Source organism: Microcaecilia unicolor, chromosome 5 (assembly GCF_901765095.1).
Source record: "Microcaecilia unicolor chromosome 5, aMicUni1.1, whole genome shotgun sequence".
Classification (NCBI taxonomy): Eukaryota; Metazoa; Chordata; class Amphibia; order Gymnophiona; family Siphonopidae; genus Microcaecilia; species Microcaecilia unicolor.
The window spans coordinates 174,476,922-174,494,717 of record NC_044035.1 but is presented as its reverse complement, the minus strand read 5'-3'; the positions used below and the strand labels follow the sequence as shown (position 1 = coordinate 174,494,717).

At 43.3% G+C, this 17,796-nt stretch overlaps 1 protein-coding gene across 1 annotated transcript in view; it reads right to left on the bottom strand.

The window, feature by feature from the left end:
• HYDIN (HYDIN axonemal central pair apparatus protein) overlaps positions 1 to 17,796 on the bottom strand; it is a 2,443,906-nt gene that overhangs the window by 437,490 nt on the left and 1,988,620 nt on the right. The window contains exon 87 of the mRNA XM_030205004.1: positions 1,836 to 2,096. Coding sequence (XP_030060864.1) covers positions 1,836 to 2,096 — 261 coding nt within the window. The remainder of the gene's footprint in view (positions 1 to 1,835; positions 2,097 to 17,796) is intronic.

The window sequence follows — 17,796 nt, the reverse complement described above, 5'->3', positions numbered from 1 at the left end:
TTCACAGTGGTTGCCTGTGTAACATGATTCCAGGCTTCTTTCTGCATATGTAGGGAATCCAACAGTGATAGATTATGAGGCAGTTCAACAGCACGTTTATCCTTGCCAGTCTGGTCATCCATAACGCTCATCAGACGACGTAGTACAAGAGCCCGATAATGTTGTTTGAAATTGGCTATTATGCCCTGATCTATAGGTTGGATCAGAGAGGTAGTGTTTGGTGGCAGGAAGACCACCTTGACATTAGACAGCCTGCCATCATCACTGTGTGCAGCACAATTATCACAAAGCAACAAAACCTGACGCTTTTGTGCCCGCATTCTAGTGTCTAATTTCTTTAGCCACTGCTTCCAAATTTTCCCAGTCATCCATGAATTTGCGTTAGCCTCATATGACACAGGAAGTCGCTTAACATTCTTGAAGCAACGGGGCTGTTTGCTCTTTCCAATGACGAGAGGTTCCAACTTCTCACTCCCATCCATATTGCAGCAAAGGAGGATCGTCAGTCGGTCCTTCGACGTTTTACTCCCTGTAGTTTCGGCTTGTTTGAATGCAAGTGTTCCATCAGGAATCGCTCGCCAGTAGAGACCGTTTTCGTCAGCACTGAAAATGTCACGAGGTGCAAACTCATTCAAGATGGTAGGAAGAACTGAAACAACCCAATTTTCAGCACCAAAGTCATCAGCATCTTGTTTTTCACCATGCTGTTTCTTGAATTTTATGTTGTTCCTCTCCTTCCATCTTTCCAACCATCCAACAGTGGCTTTGAATTCAGTTAGTCGAAGACTTTCAACTAGCTGATTAGCTTTCTCCATAAGCAGTGGACCACTGACAGGAAACTGTCTGCTCCTGACTTGAGAAAACCACCGAAGAGCATCTTCTACCTCCTCAGCTTTTCCCGCCCGTTTTCGTTTCTGATGTGGATTTGTATTGTTTTGCCAGTCTTCCAGAAGCTGGTCTTTCTGCTTCAAGATACGTGAAATTTGACTGGGATCGACACCATATTCTTTAGCAATAGATGCTTGACTGTGTTTGTTTTCTAATTTTTTAAGAACTTCTATTCGTTCAGCCAGTGTTAAAGTCTTACAGTTGTGCGACGATGACTCCAGTGTACACTCTACAACATTCCTTCGCTTCTTCTGCCTGTGGCAATTAACCAATGAGATTTCAAATTTACCGCCTTTGTCATGCGTCAATCAGCTTCCATATTCCGTGCGTGCGCTTATGCGGAGTCTTTCCTGCACAGGAGCGGTCTTAAACCATGCATATAAGCGAAACCATGCATATAAGCGAATCTTGCACTTATCAGTGGTGCGCTAAACCGAAGTTTGTCCCCATAGAAATTGATGGCACCAAAAACAGGACCGAAGTACAGCATGCAGTTAAACAGAGCATGCGCTTATCCGACATGCACTTAAATGGAGTGCACTGTATTATGATGTTACCTAGTTTCTTAACTTCCCTATTTTCTGCTAACATTTCAACATCTGTCTGTTTGTTCCGACCAGGTGGACAGTAATATACTCCTATCACTATTCTTCTCCCCTTTATGTATGGCTCAGGGGCAGTTTTTCAAATTTATATTTCTTCCAAGTACTTAGCAATGATTCTTACTGAGAGGCTTAGGTAACTATATTGGGTGTAGTTTGCAAGGGGAATTCTGGCTATACAATGCACAAACTGTTACTAAGATACACAATGCAAAAGTGAATCCAAGCTGTACCACATTCAGAATACACAGCTACCCACAGGTGTTGCATACTAAGAAATAGCACAGTTGCATGGAAACACACCGCTTTTAAATCAACTGGTAAGTCTGCTTTCATATCCATTACCTTCTATGTCGTCATCTTTCAGTTGTCCTTCAACATTTTCTATGCCGCTTGGTGCCACCAAGTAGTGAATGTTATCCAAGGTGAGATCATCTTGGTAGCCTTCTCCCACAAGCTGTACCCTGCTCTCCTCATACTGATTATCTAATACAGACAGGCGGATTGTTGCCGTAAAACGTTGGTGCAGACAGGGTTTGAATAGAACATCGAATTCTGCTGACTCCCCAAGGTTCAGGATAAGTGAGGCTGTGTGAGCTTTCCGAACTGCAAAAGTAGGTAATTGAACAATCAGAACAAAATAATCACACAAGAAAAAACCACAGAAAGTATCCACAACTTCAGAAAACAGGTTGAGACTCTGAGGGTTGATATTCAGCAGTACTTATCCAGTTAGGATATGTGCTATTCACTGGGACCAACCACTAGTTATCAGTGGGATTATCCAGATAATGTTGCTGAACATCTTTGCTGACCACCTCAGCACTATCCAGATAATGCTGAGGTGGTCCCACTAGGGTTCTATTGGATGACATCACCCGTGTGTGAGAATTCAACCATCCTGCTTGTCCTCAGAAAAAAACACACCACCCAATATTCAAAGCAATTTAAGTGGGTGGGAGAGGCTCCTACCCACTGAAATCGCTCATGGCTGCCCAACCGCAGATATTCAGTGGCATTTAATTAGGCAGTGCTGCTGAATATCAACTCTGATCAGCCATTAAAAAAGTGGGCAGATCAGGAACGGTACAGGGGCAGGGTTGGGGAGGAGCTGTCATTTATGCAGGTACCGGCAATATTCAGTACCAGCACCCACCCAGCTACGCAGGTGAATTTAGGACTGCTTTTGAGCCCAGCACTGAATATCCAGGGTTAATTTTGCCGCCAATAGTCAGCATTTAAAAATACACTGCCCATCATCGGCTGAATATTGGCCGGACAGTTACTTACCTGTAACAGCCTGTTCTTTGAGGAAAGCAGAATAGGAATCTTCACAATCGTCCCTCCTCCCACCTCCCCAAGGAGCTGTATTTTATGATACTTGCAGTGGTCTGAGGGAGTCCCGTGTGATAGTGACAGGCGGGAAGAAGCAAACATGCATGAGACAATCTCAAAAGTTCTGGAAAAAGAGCTGGAGAAGAGTTCCCACTAGAGGTCTCTTTGGACATATCGTCTGGAAAAATGACTGTAGTGAAAGCAAATGGCTCAAAGATGAAAAAATATCTGCATGGAAGCATGAATTAGGAACTGGTTAATGTATAGAAAACAGAGGGTGGGTGCCCTTAAGGGCCAGAAGAACTCAGGCCTATTTAAACAACTGTTGAAACAGCATTTTTTGATGTATACTACAATTTGACTGGTATAGCAAGGACACAGCACAGTGATGAATCTGTCTCTATTGTTTTGCTATTTCTTTGTGAATTCTAGTAATTGATATGTTTTATTTTTATTACGTATGTTTATTTTGTACTCCACTCTGGATAAGAGAGGTATATAAGTGGTAATAATAAATAAATGATCATTCTTCTCAGTGGAGGAGGGTGAATAGTGCAGTGCTGCAGGGATCTGTACTGGGACCGGAGCTATTTAATATATTTATAAATGATCTAGAAATCGGAAAGATAAGTGAGGTGATTAAATCTGCTGATGACACAAAGCTATTCAAAGCTGTTAAAACAAGTGCAGACTATTAATTACTGCCTACCATGTATGCAAGTAAAACTACATGCATTTTTCAGCAATGCATATACCTTTATCTGTATGATGCACAGGTTTTCCTGGAGACAGAAATGGAAAACCGTGCACTGCTTTGGTTACACAAAACATATTCTCCCGATATTTAGCGCTATTTAACCAGCCAGGAATGGCTCCTGTACGGTTAAATAGCGCTCAATTGGCTATCCACGAATATTCAGCGCTAAATATTTCCAGTCAGCGCTTACCGCTGGATTCTATATAGCGCTAACAGCGTTCCACGCTGAAATTCAGGTGTATTCTATAACAACATGCACAACTTAATTGGCTTTAACAAATCAATCAGCATTGTTAACAGTGCTTAACTAATTGGCAATAATTAGAATTTACATGCATAAATCGATAAGTGTATTCTGTAATGCACTACACCTAAATTTTAATGCGTGCAGGCAAAAGGGGGGGGGGGTGGTTATGGGCAGGGAAATAGGCATTTTGTGAGCATTCTGAAATTTACAAGCACTGTTATAGAACATGGCCCTCTGTGCCTAAATCTATGCACTGGAATTTACGCCACATTTCCGTTGCTGCAAATGGGCGCATGTAGTTTTAAGAGCTAGGATATCAGCTAAGCATATTTTATATATCATGCCTAAATCTAGGCACTGCTTATAGAATACGCTTAGGTGGAAATCATTTCCACATGGATTTTTCAGGCAGCATATACAGAATGTGGCCCTTAGCGACTAAGAGTTATATCATGCGATATAACCAGCTATCCGCTAATATTCAGTGCATCACAGGCTAAGTTTGGCAGCCAAATCAGGCTGCTGAAATAGCAGGCCTATGTTTGGCTGGTTTAAACTTAACTGACCAGTGCTGAGTATTGCCTTGGCTGGTTAAGTTTAAATTGGCCAAAAATAAAACGGATATTCAATGCCAGTCACCAGAAACGGCCCAGCACTGAATATCTGGTCTCACTGCCAACCGTGGGAGTAAGCTAGGCTGCCTCCCGCAGTCTATCAGTCTCATGGCCAATGTAACGCCAATTTTTAAAAAAGGTTCCAGGGGAGATCCGGGAAATTATAGACCGGTGAGTCTGACGTCAGTGCCAGGGAAAATGGTAGAAACTATTATCAAAAACAAAATTACAGAGCACATCCAAGGACATGGATTACTGAGACCAAGTCAGCACGGCTTTTGTGTGGGGAAATCTTGCCTGACCAATTTACTTCAGTTCTTTGAAGGAGTAAACAAACGTGGACAAAGGGGAGCCGGTTGATATTGTGTATCTGGATTTTCAAAAGGCATTTGAAAAGGTACCTCATGAAAGGCTACACAGGAAATTGGAGGGTCATGGGATAGGAGGAAATGTCCTATTGTGGATTAAAAACTGGTTGAAGGATAGGAAACAGAGAGTGGGGTTAAATGGGCAGTATTCACAATGGAGAAGGGTAGTTAGTGGGGTTCCACAAGGGTCTTTGCTAGGACCACTGCTTTTTAATATATTTATAAATGATTTAGAGATGGGAGTAACCAGCGAGGTAATTAAATTTGCTGATGACACAAAGTTATTCAAAGTCGTTAACTTGCGACAGGATTGTGAAAAATTACAGAAGGACCTTACGAGACTGGGAGACTGGACGGCTAAATGGCAGATGACGTTTAATGTGAGCAAGTGCAAGGTGATGCATGTGGGAAAAAAGAACCCGAATTATAGCTACGTCATGCAAGGTTCCACATCCAGAAGTACCAGTGCACTACGAATGCTGGCCCCTCCCACGGCCAAATGCCTTGGATTTGGCCGGGTTTGAGATGGCCGGTTCCAGTTTCCATTATCGCTGAAAAACAAAGTTGACCATCTCAAACCCGGCGATCTGTGGCATTTGGCCGGCCCCAACCGTATTATCGAAACAAAAGTTGGCCGGCCATCTTTTTCGATAATACGGTTCCGGCCAGCTGTTGCGGCGCCGCCAAAATAGATCACCGGCGATCAATTTCACCAGCGCCGTTCGATAATGCCCCTCTATGTTATCCGTTAGCGACAATTTTCAGACCACTAACGGGATAAAGTTGGGGCAGCTTATTTGCTGTCCTAATTTTATCTGGTTAGCTCTGTGATTAGCAATTTGAATATCACTACTAACCAGTAATCTCTGGATGTGCCTAAGCTCTGCCCATTGACCTCCCAGCCTCTATGCAGATAGTGCCAAGGAGGTCAAAGGAAATATTCAGCAGCACTATCCAGTTAGTGCCACTGAATATGTCTTTCATCAGCACTTATCCAGTTAGCAGCATCTGCTAACCAATAAGTGTTTTTGAATATTGGCTTCAAGTACATAAGTACATAAGTAATGCCACACTGGGAAAAGACCAAAGGTCCATCGAACCCAGCATCCTGTACACGACAGCGGCCAATCCAGGCCAAGGGCACCTGGCAAGCTTCCCAAACGTACAAACATTCTATACATGTTATTCCTGGAATTGTGGATTTTTCCCAAGTCCATTTAGTAGTGGTTTATGGACTTGTCCGTTAGGAAACCGTCTAACCCCTTTTTAAACTCTGCTAAGCTAACTGCCTTCACCATGTTCTCCGACAACGAATTCCAGAGTTTAATTACACGTTGGGTGAAGAAAAAGTTTCTCCGATTTGTTTTAAATTTACTACACTGTAGTTTCATCGCATGCCCCCTAGTCCTAGTATTTTTGGAAAGCGTGAACAGACGCTTCACATCCACCTGTTCCACTCCACTCAATATTTTATATACCTCTATCATGTCTCCCCTCAGCCGTCTCTTCTCTAAGCTGAAAAGCCCTAGCCTCCTTAGTCGTTCTTCATAGGGAAGTTGTCCCATCCCCGCTATCATTTTAGTCGCCCTTCACTGCACCTTTTCCAATTCTACTATATCTTTCTTGAGGTGCGGCAACCAGAATTGAACATAGTACTCAAGGTGCGGTCGCACCATGGAGCGATACAACAGCATTATAACATCCTCACACCTGTTTTCCATACCTTTCCTAATAATACCCAACATTCTATTCGCTTTCCTAGCCGCAGCAGCACACTAAGCAGAAGGTTTCAGTGTATTATCGACGACGACACCCAGATCCCTTTCTTGGTCACAGACAGCTTAACGCACTGTGATTGGCTGAGAGAGACCTGAAGGGGTATAATCAAAAGGGAGGGACAGCCAAGTAAGTGGAGCTGTGGCCAAGTGGTTACATCACTGGTCTTGTAATGCAGAGGTGGCTGGTTCAAATCCCACTGTTACTACTAAAAAACCTGTTAGCAAAAACTGTTTTGATTTCCCTGTTTGGGGAGAAAGCCGGCCATTAAGAGAAGTGCACTTTCGGAGAGAAAGATAGCTATTAAGGGAAGTGCACGTCAGGGACGGCCATCAAGGGAAAATGAACATTTCTCAAAACAGTATCACAAAATACAGCACTCCAGAACAAGTAAGTCATAACATAACTGATCAGCAAGATCCTTTTTTTTTTTTTTTTTTTTTACGAGCTGGCCGACTGGCTTTCCCTCCTAGGAAGGAAATGTTTTAAAGTTTTTTTGGGGGGTTGGAGGGGGTTGGTGACCACTGGAGGAGTATGGGGAGGTCATCCCCGATTCCTTCCGGTGGTCATCTGGTCAGTTTGGGCATCTTTTTGAGACTTGGTCATGAAAATAAATAGACCAAGTAAAACCGGCCAAATGCTCGTCATCGCCGGTTTTCTTTTTTTCCATTATCAGCTGAAGCCGGCCATCTCAGAAGCACGCCCACATCCTGCCTTCACTACCCTGCCGACACGCCCCCTTGAAGTTTAGCCGCCTCCGCGACGGAATGCCGGCGAGTGTGTCCAAAAATCGGCTTTCGATTATACTGATTTGGCCGGTTTTAGGAGATGGCCGGCCATCTCCCGATTTGTGTCGGAAGATCACTTTCGAAAATAAGCTGGATAGTAACACAGTAGATGACGGCATAAAAAGACCTGCATGGTCCATCCAGTCTGCCCAACAAGATAAACTCATATGTGCTACTTTTTGTGTATACCCTACCTTGATTTGTACCTGTCCTGTTCAGGGCACAGACCATATAAGTCTGCCAAGCACTATCCCCGTCTCCCAACCACCAGCCCCGCCTCCCACCACCGGCTCTGGCACAGACCGTGTAAGTCGGCCCAGCACTATCCCCGCCTTCCAACCACCAGTTCCGCCTCCCACCACCGGCTCTGGCACAGACCATATAAGTCTGCCCAGCACTATCCCCGCCTCCCAACCACCAGCCCCGCCTCCCAACACCGGCTCTGGCACAGACCGTATAAGTCTGCCCAGCACTATCCCTGCCTCCCAACCACCAGTCCCACCTCCCACCTCCGGCTCTGGCACAGACTGTATAAGTCTGCCCATCACTATCCCTGCCTCCCAACCACCAGCCCCGCCTTCCCCCACTGGCTCTGCCACCCAATCTCGGCTAAGCTCCTGAGGATCCATTCCTTCTGAACAGGATTCCTTTATGTTTATCCCACGCATGTTTGAATTCCGTCACCGTTTTCTTTTCCACCACCTCCCACGGGAGGGCATTCCAAGCATCCACTACTCTCCCCGTGAAAAAATACTTCCTGACATTTTTCTTGAGTCTGCCCCCTTCAATCTCATTTCATGTCCTCTCGTTCTACCGCCTTTGCATCTGCGGAAAAGGTTCGTTTGCGGATTAATACCTTTCAAATATTTGAACGTCTGTATCATATCACCCGTTTCTCCTTTCCTCCAGAGTATACATGTTTAGGTCAGCAAGTCTCTCCTCATACGTCTTGTAACGCAAATCCCATACCATTCTCGTAGCTTTTCTTTGCACCGCTTCAATTCTTTTTACATCCTTAGCAAGATATGGCCTTCAAATCTGAACACAATACTCCAGTTGGGGCCTCACCAACGACTTATACAGGGGCATCAACACCCTCTTTCTCCTGCTGGTCACACCTCTCTCTATACAGCCTAACAACCTTCTAGCTACGGCCACCACCTTGTCACACTGTTTCGTCGCCTTCAAATCCTCAGATACTATCACCCCAAGATCCCTCTCCCCGTCCGTACCTATCAGACTCTCACCACCTAACACATACGTCTCCCGTGGATTTCTATTCCCTAAGTGCATCACTTTGCATTTCTTCACATTGAATTTTAATTGCTGCATTTCTTTGCATTGAATTTTAATTGCCAAACCGTAGACCATTCTTCTAGCTTCCCCAGATCCTTTTTCATGTTTTCCACTCCCTCCTGGGTGTCCATTCTGTTACAGATCTTAGTCAGTGCTGATTCCAGCAGTGGCGTACCAAGGGGGGGGGGGGGGGCGGTGGGGGCGGGCCGCCACGGGTGCATGCCGCTGGGGGGGTGCCGCGCGCCTGTTGGCCGAGTCCGCTCGCTCCTTCCCTGCTGCTCCCTTTGCGCGGAACAGGTTACTTCCTGTTCCAGGGCAGAGGGAGTAGCAGGGAACAAGCGGACTCGGAGCCGACAGGCTAGCGGCACCCCCCCAGCAGGTAAAAATGCACCCGGGGGGGGGGGGGGGTGCGCATTGGCGATCCGCCCCGGGTGTCAGCCAGTCTAGGAACGCCACTGGATTCCAGATATGTAGTGCCAGTCAGTATCTGGATACTACTGCTGAATATCTGGGCTGGTGTTTAGAAAAATGCTTACCAATGTGCAGGCTAAAAGAAAGCATGCATAAATCCCTGTGGGTAAATTTTCATTAGGCATTACTTGGGAAACTACTGTACTTTTCACTAATGCCCCTGTGGAGAGTACTTTTATAACAGGGTAATTAGGCAGAAAAGGCACATGGGTGCACATATTTCACTGTTTTATAAAGGCAGTATGTGTGTCTAGGTGTCTTTATAAAATAGCTTCTACGAAAGCTCCTGCACAAAGCTAAACTTGCTCCAATATACCTGTTTGTGTGTTTGTAAGAAATGGTACTGTACATATGCACGCATTTTATTAAGTATGTTTTGTTACTGACAGCCAAGAATTGTAGGTTGGTGGGTTATTCATTTTTAAATAAATATATACATACATAACATAAATAAAATGATAAAATATGAAGATAAGCACTACTATGCCCATTCTCTACATCCCCATCCCTAAGAATGCCTACATGCATATTGCATAAAGGGATCCTTTTACAAAGCTGCAGTAAGCACTAATGAGTGCTTACCGCAGGATGCGCTGAAGTGTTCTGCTACAATTTTGCACTCTGCGTGTGTATACTAAAAATGGTTTGTTTTCTTTTCACGGAGGGGGTGTGTCTGGGGTGGAGAGTAGGCGTTTCTGTGCTAATCAGTTAGTTCATCGATAATGCCGCATGATAACTGATTAACATGTGATTAGCACGTGAGCCCTGATTGCCTACATAATAGGTGTCAGTAAGGGTTCATGCAGTAATCTTTTTAATGGCCACACACTAATGGCAACATTAGAGCATGGTCATTAATGCCAGAAATGAGAAATCGGCCATTTTCCGGCTGCAGGAAGAAATAGCCTTAGCGCCTGGGAAAAACCCATATAAGGGTGCACTAAGGCCACTTTTTTCCGCACCTTTGTCAAAGCACCCCAAAAGAAGGCACTACTGAGGTCATACAGAGTGGAGGGGTCGCATAGTGGTTACAGTACCCAGCACAAATCCCATTGCTGTTCCTTGTGATCTTGGGCAAATCACTTAACCCTTCATTGCCTCAGTTACAAACTTAGGCCCTGTTTACTAAATTGTGCAAACGTTTTAGCATACGCTAACGATAGAGACACCCATAGGAATATAATAGCTGTCACTATCGTTAGTGTGCGCGCTAAAAAGTTAGAGCGCCTACAACGCAGTTTAGTAATCAGGGCCCTTTGATTGTTAGCCCTCCAGGGACAGAAAAATACACAGTGTACCTGAATGTAACTCACCTTGAGCTACTACTGAAAAGGTGTGAGCAAAATCTAAATAAATACATTTTAGAAGGCTTCACAGCATTTACAAGTGTAAATAACCTGGGTGTGTAAAAGTCTGTTTTAGAAAGACACCACATATGTAAATCCAAAGTGTGTACAGTTCTGAAAGGGGTATGATTTAGGCAGTCTGGAAAATTATGCATGTATTTCTGATTTTTCAATGGCAAGATAAGCATACCTAAAAGAATAATTTACTTTTTCTCCAAGACAAACTTGTCAGCTAACAAATGTTAGTAGTGATTGAGGGGCGCTTTTACTAAAGGGTTGCCGTGTGGCAACCCAGAGCTAACTCTGGCCCAACGCAACCACCGGCAGTAGTTCCACCTCCAGCGCGCACCAATTTTGGCGCTGCTGGATTAAAAAAAAAACACCGCAGCAGGTTGCCCGGTTGTAAAATCAGCATGTACACATGGTAAGTGCTGGCACTTACATTTTTAAAACCCAGAGTGATTCTTTTATTTTTTAAAGGTATTTCTTACTAAACTGGGTACTCTTGCTGTACATGCTGGTGCTTGTATTTCCCATCATCTTCCACAGGCTCTGCTTTCAGCATGCCTTTTTTTTCTTTTATTTATTATGTTTAGTACCTTTTATCACAAGTATAAACTTGTTAAAGAGAAATGAACAGATAAAATGTTCATATACTTATTAAAGAAGCAATATCAGTTTTCAGACCACAAAAATGAGAGGGAGGAGAGAGCAATCAAAGAAAATAACATCATAAGTATAGGCAATAACATGAAATAAGTCCTTCTTTAGTTGCCAACAACTCTTCCTTCAGACCCAACTGAAATCTTTTTTAAATCTAGGAATGCCTTCAATTGCCCTGGAGCAAAGAAAACACACTTTATTCCAGCATAGTGGACCAAACATTTGCAGAGATAACTCGACAAGAAAGTTGCACCCAAATGTCTTGTTTCCTGCATTAAGGCCAAAAAGTCCTTTCTCCTTTCCTGTGTGCTTTTAGTCACATCAGGGTAGACCCAGATCTTCTATCCACAAAGCATGAGCATTATGAAATTACAGTCTTATTAGATCTTATTCAAAAATGAAAGAAGCCAGCAAAATGGCTCTTTGAAATACTTCTGTTATGGATTCCTCCAATATAGCAGAAACACTATCAATATTAATCTTCACTTCTTGTACCAATTCCCTTGGACTTCTTTCTGGGAGATTCATTGAAAAAATGGGTAGAAAGCATGTTCTGTTTAAAGCAGTGGCATAGCCAAGGGTGGGCTTTGGATTCAGGCCCACCCAGTAGCAGTATACCTATGATGTGGCTGGCAGGGATCCCCAAGCCCCACCAGCCAAAAACTCCCAACAAGTGGCCCTCCTGCATACCTTGTAAGTAGCAGATCTTCGCCTGCAGTGAGCAGTGACATACATACTGCTCGCACCGGCCCCACAGCCTTCCCTCTGATGTATTTCTGCCTAGGCGGAAACAGGAAGTTGCATCAGAGGGAAGGGTGTGGGGCCAACATGAGCAGTGTGTATTAGTTGCTGCTTGCTGCTGGTGAAAATCTGCTATTTAAAAGGTATACGCGAGAGGGGGGATGTTTGAGAGACTATATGGCATGCAGGCGAGAGAAGGAGAGACCAAATCACCTGTGGGATGGGGCGAGGTTCTTCTGCCCACCCATCTTGGGCCCAGGCCCACCCAAAATTGGGTGTCTGGATACGCCCCTGGTTTAAAGGAGGAGTAGCATCTGGGGAAAATATCAATATAACTATCAAATACTTCCAAAATAGATTTCCAGGTGTCATACCAAAAAGATTTGGAAAATTTAAAAACTAAAGATCGTCTCCTACAGAAATTCTTTATCTGCTTAATTTTCCTATGTAGCAGGATTTTATCTTTCATAATATTTGCAGTTACAGACTAGAGTAATTGCATATCTTCCTGCACATGCTGGATCTGACTTGTGGTCTTTTGTTTAACACATTCTACAGTTTTAAAGATCCATTTTACTCACTAAAGAAGATTTAGAGACAGTCCCGTCCAACTTTTGAAGAGCTTTCTATATAGCAGGCAAAGTCACCATCATTGGGGCTGAATCAGAATCCCCAGCCCCTATGGTCTTCTCTTCGGTGACATCTATAGCGTGGAACCCTCGGAGGGAAGAACCTTCAGCAACCTTGGCAGCTAGGCCTCCCTTGCCAACAGAGGTTCATGCACAGAATGCACACACAAATTTACTTCATCTTCAGATCAGATGTAAATTTGTGCATGTGAACGTGCCTGCTATTGGTGTTGGTTTTGGGCACATATTTAATAAGGGCATATAAGCGCCTATATTGCCTTCATAAAATAGGCTTAAAATAGGCGCCATTCAGTATTTTCATACACTGAAGGTGTCCTGTTATAAAATTACCCTTACATGTCTATATTTTTATTTAGTGGAGGAGTGGCCTAGTGGTTAGGGTGGTGGACTTTGGTCCTGAGGAACTGAGTTCAATTCTCATCTCAGGCACAGGCAGCTCCTTGTGACTCAGGGCAAGTCACTTAACTCTCCATTGCCCCATGTAAGCCGCATTGAGCCTGCCATGAGTGGGAAAGTGCGGGGTACAAATGTAACAAAAAATAAATTCAAACTCTCCAGTGTTAGTTTTTAGACTTTTGGTATTCTTTTTTAAAATTTGTGTTCCCAGCCTGTAAAGCAGTTGATAGGAGCAAATTTGTTAATTTATATCTGACATTGCTTTTTTTAAATGATTTCAGCTACTTCAACATTTAAAACAATCTCTTTTGAGATATTCTAGTTTCCATATTTTGCCCATATTCTTTCTCAATGGTAATACGAAACAAGCGAGTAAAGATTATGAATGTGTCTAACACTACTCAAACAAAAAAGGAAAAAAATGGGGGGAAAGACCTCATGACCTTCTATTGCAAGCCTATAGCAATAAGACCATCCTGGTCACATATCTGCTCTTTGTAATCATTGGTCAAAAAAACCCCAACCAACCACAGAGGTTGTGCAAAATATTCAATACCTTTTTTTTTGTTTTTGGTTTGGAAACAATTTTTTATATAAATTTAATTTGCATCATTTTGAGGAAAAACAGAAATAAAAGAAAAAATTATAACTGTGTAACCATTGCCAAACAATCAAAAGAAAGTAAAGGTCCAGCTTAACTTAATTGGCTGAGCTTGACTGTGTACAATTCTCATGAATGGAATCTAAACCCAACGGACCCGTTTCAGCAAAAGGCTTCCTCAGGGGACACAGGATAACCAATTCAAGGATTGTTTTGTTTGAGTAGTGTTAGACACATTCGTAGTCTTTACTCGCTTGTTTCGTATTACCATTGAGGTTGATTTTGAGCGAGTTTTCCCCTTTTTCATTGTACATACCTTGGTATATTCTTTCTTGTGGGCATGGCCACCTCGCGGCATACAGGTTTTAGCTTTTCAGCTAAGGCAGCAACAGGCCTGTTGCGCACAGACACATCACAATTTTTGGATATATCCTTGGGTTGGAATGACCTAACCACGACTTTGAAATCCTTGATCAGGTTAGAATTGAATAATGCTGCTTTAATTAAATATTGCAAGCCAGAGAGGATTCCACGTGGGATGCGCATTTTTAAAGCACCACAGATTTTCAAACAAGACTCTGAGTTTGTAGCCAGATGGAACATGATTTTGAACAAATTTTCTCTGGACCTGATGTTGGCAGTCATTGAGAAGAGCAAAACCGTATTGGAGGCTGAAAAGCCAAAATTAGATGATCAACTGACCAATTTGAAATCTAAATTATCTACGGAAGTTTTTGACCACAAATATGATCAACTCAAATCCACACTTAGTCAATTTAGGGATACTATTAGGAAAGCCAAGTTGAAGAAATTCACACAGCATGAAGATGATTATAAGCAAGACCGGGTTTACCCTTGGAACACTAAAGACACACGTGGCCCTGCTTCATCCACAGAGAAACATGTTACTTTTCTAGCTACTGAATTCCCCGAGTCGTCTTCAAGTGGCAGTGACAACGGAGAAGATTTTTTAGAAGAAAGACCACGCAGGAGAGGTCGTGGTCAAGGAGAACAGACCCAGAGATACAGCAGAGGGAGGTCAACCAGATCTCGCCCATTCACCAGGTCTCAAGGCCCTCCGAATCGGTGGTAATCAATATAGCATTGTAGACACTATCAGATTCTGATGTTTCCTTATTGGCCAAGGGCTTTTCGTTTGTCCCTACGACTCGTTTTGATGACTTCCAATTCCGTCTCAATCTAGAGAAGTTTATCAGGGAGCTCCAGTTGAAGATCTTTTTTGATGCCAGAGAAACAGGTCCTGATAGAACCCGGATTAGTTTCAAACCATGCTGGGTCCTCCCAATTCCGTTGGATCTGGTAGTCAAGGTTTTCAAAGATCTTGTCACGAGGGATGTTTTAGCGACTATGAACACCAAGCAGGGCCACTTTCGTAACAATCTCACATCAGCCGAACGTGCCTCCTTGTCACATTTTAAATCCTCAACAGATTTGGTTGTGAAGAAAGCTGACAAGGGTGGCACGGTGGTTGTATTGAACAGACTAGATTATGTTCAGGAGATTTTGTCACAGTTGAATCAAATGGGTGTATATCAGCCTCTTTCAAGTGACCCCACTCCTCACCTTTCAAGCCGCGATCCGAGATTTGACCACTGAGGGGTTGGACTCTGGGTTCTTGACAGCCAAAGAGTTCAATTTTTTGAACCCGCAACATCCTCTAGTTCCTATATTGTACACACTCCTCAAGATTCACATGAGTCTTCAAAATTCCCCTGGTCGCCCCATACTTTCTTCTCAAGGCTCTTTACTAGAGCCCTTGTCAACCTTTGTGGACTATTTTCGGAAACCCTTGGTGTTAAGAGATCTCGACGTACATTAAGGACACAACTCATTTTCTGCAACTCCTATCAGAATTTACATTTCCTTTGGAAGGGTGTTTATTGATGGCCACGTTGGATATTACCTCCTTATATACTTCTATACTGCAAGAACATGCTTTAGCGGCTGTGGAGCAAGCCCTTGAACTTCGTCCTAAACCACATGATGTTCCTTCGGACTTCTTGTTACACCTTACGAAGCTTGCCTTAACAGAGATTTTTTTTTCTTTTTCAGGCAACCTTTTTTCCGTAGCCATGGGCGCCACTTTTGCCCTGTCAATTGCTAATTTATTTATGGACACTTTTGAACGGCAGTGGTTGCCCCATTCACCTTATGGTTCTAGGCTTGTTTTCTGGAAGCGTTATATTGATGACATTTTTCTTCTTTGGTTGGGGACAGAAAGTGATTTGTCTGCTTTTTTTGGATTGGCTTAATACTTGTAACTCAGCCATCCAGTTCACCATGTCCTGCTCTTTTGAAGAAATACACTTTTTGGATGTTTCAGTGCATCAAGTTGATGGGGACTTTGTAACCAGGGTCTTCAAGAAACCAACAGACCACAACACTTTGCTCTCTTACAACAGTTGTCATCCACATTCTTTACGTAAGAGCTTACCCATTCCCCAGTTCTTGCGTTTCCGTTGGATTTGCACTTCTTTGGAAGATTTCAAACTTCATTCCCGTACCCTGTTTCAGGATCTTCTCTCTAGAGGCTATCCGCATAAAATCCTGAAAATGGCATATTGCAGGTCCCAGTATATGAACCGTGATCTATTGTTTTTACCCAAGCCAGTGGATGACGAGGAGCACAGGATGGTATGTGTAATGCGGCACATTGAGGGTGGTGAAGTGCTGGCTCATATACTCCATTAACACTGGGATCTGATGAGGTCGCATGCAGTGTTTAGGGATCAAAAACTGATGATTGTTTTTTCTGGGGGGAGGAACATCAAAGAAATCATCAGTCCATCTGAATTACCTCTTGTGCCGGCAGCCACGGAATAGTCCATGGTGAAAGGACATTTTAAATGTGGACACTGTAGGACCTGTGACATCACCTGGGAAGGTGATGTTCGGACCAATCCTGTGGACAATAAAATCTACCATTCTACTCGCCACACTGACTGCAGATCATCCTATGTAGTATACACTTTGCAATGTCCCTGTTCAAAATTGCATATCGGGAAAACCACTAGATCATTCAACATTCGTATCAACGAACACAGACACAGTGTTTTACATCAAAGATTGGGGGCACCTTTGGTGTCCCATTGTATACAACATTCGCATTCCTTGGACAACTTTTGGTCAGAGTAATCGATTGCATCACCCCCCGGGCTCGTGGCGGTGATGTCAATAAGAGATTGATACAGTTAGAACAGCGCTGGATTTTTCATTTGGGGTCTACAGAATCACATGGCGTCAACGCGAAGATTGATTGGGTGGCGTTTTTTTGAGTATATATATTTTTTAATATACTTTTTTTTTGGAAAGAAAATTTTTTTTGAGTATACATTTTGTTCAATACATTCTTCATTTTTTTTGAGTGCATTTGGCCATTTTTTCAATTTTATTTTTTTGGGGGACAGTTCTAGATTTGAGCTTGTACTGGAGCATGAGCTTGTCTATTTTATTACGTCGTGGGTCAGGAGCAGCTGTTTTTTCCTGACTGGTTTTCTGGCATGTAATTGGTGACTTGGACATTCCTGATTGGCTAGCTGTCACTGGCAGCTGTTCGAGAATTGACAGGTTCTCCAGCACACATGCGTGGGCGTTTGAATATATATTGGCAGGGCTTTCTTTGGGCTCCTGCATTTAAGCTCCAACAGACGGAGTATCCGTTAAGGTCAGTTACTGTCACAGTCCGCTTTTCATTTCCTCTTTTTTACGGAGTGTGTGTAACACGACAGGGAGTCTCGGAGATTTCTCGGTGTGTAACTTTTATGTTTTGCTTTTGATTCTTGCAGTGCCACTGATTTTGAGCAAGTTTTTCCCCTTTTTCATTGCCCATATTCTTTCACAATACCTCAATCCAAGCCATGTGCTCCCAATCAACTGTGAACTTTACCCCAAGTTACTCTATCTTCTTTTTAAATGTTACCACTAGCAGCTTAGTTCCATCTTGGTTAAGGTGAGCCTATCCTTCAACAGCAGTCTTCCCTTTCACCAAAATGTTGCCAGGATCTTAACAAATCAAAAATTCTCTTTCTTGCACCATCATCTCATCCATGCATTGAAACTCTAGAACTCAGTTTGCCTCTGGTGTTTTGCGCATTGTAGAAATATGCTAGCCCTTGCTCTCAGTGAACTACAGGCCAATGGCTCAGGTTAAGAGCTAGGCCTCTTGAAATCCAAAAATCATCTCTGATACAAAATATATTTCACTGCAGCTCAAGCTGAAATGAGTTCCCAGAGAGC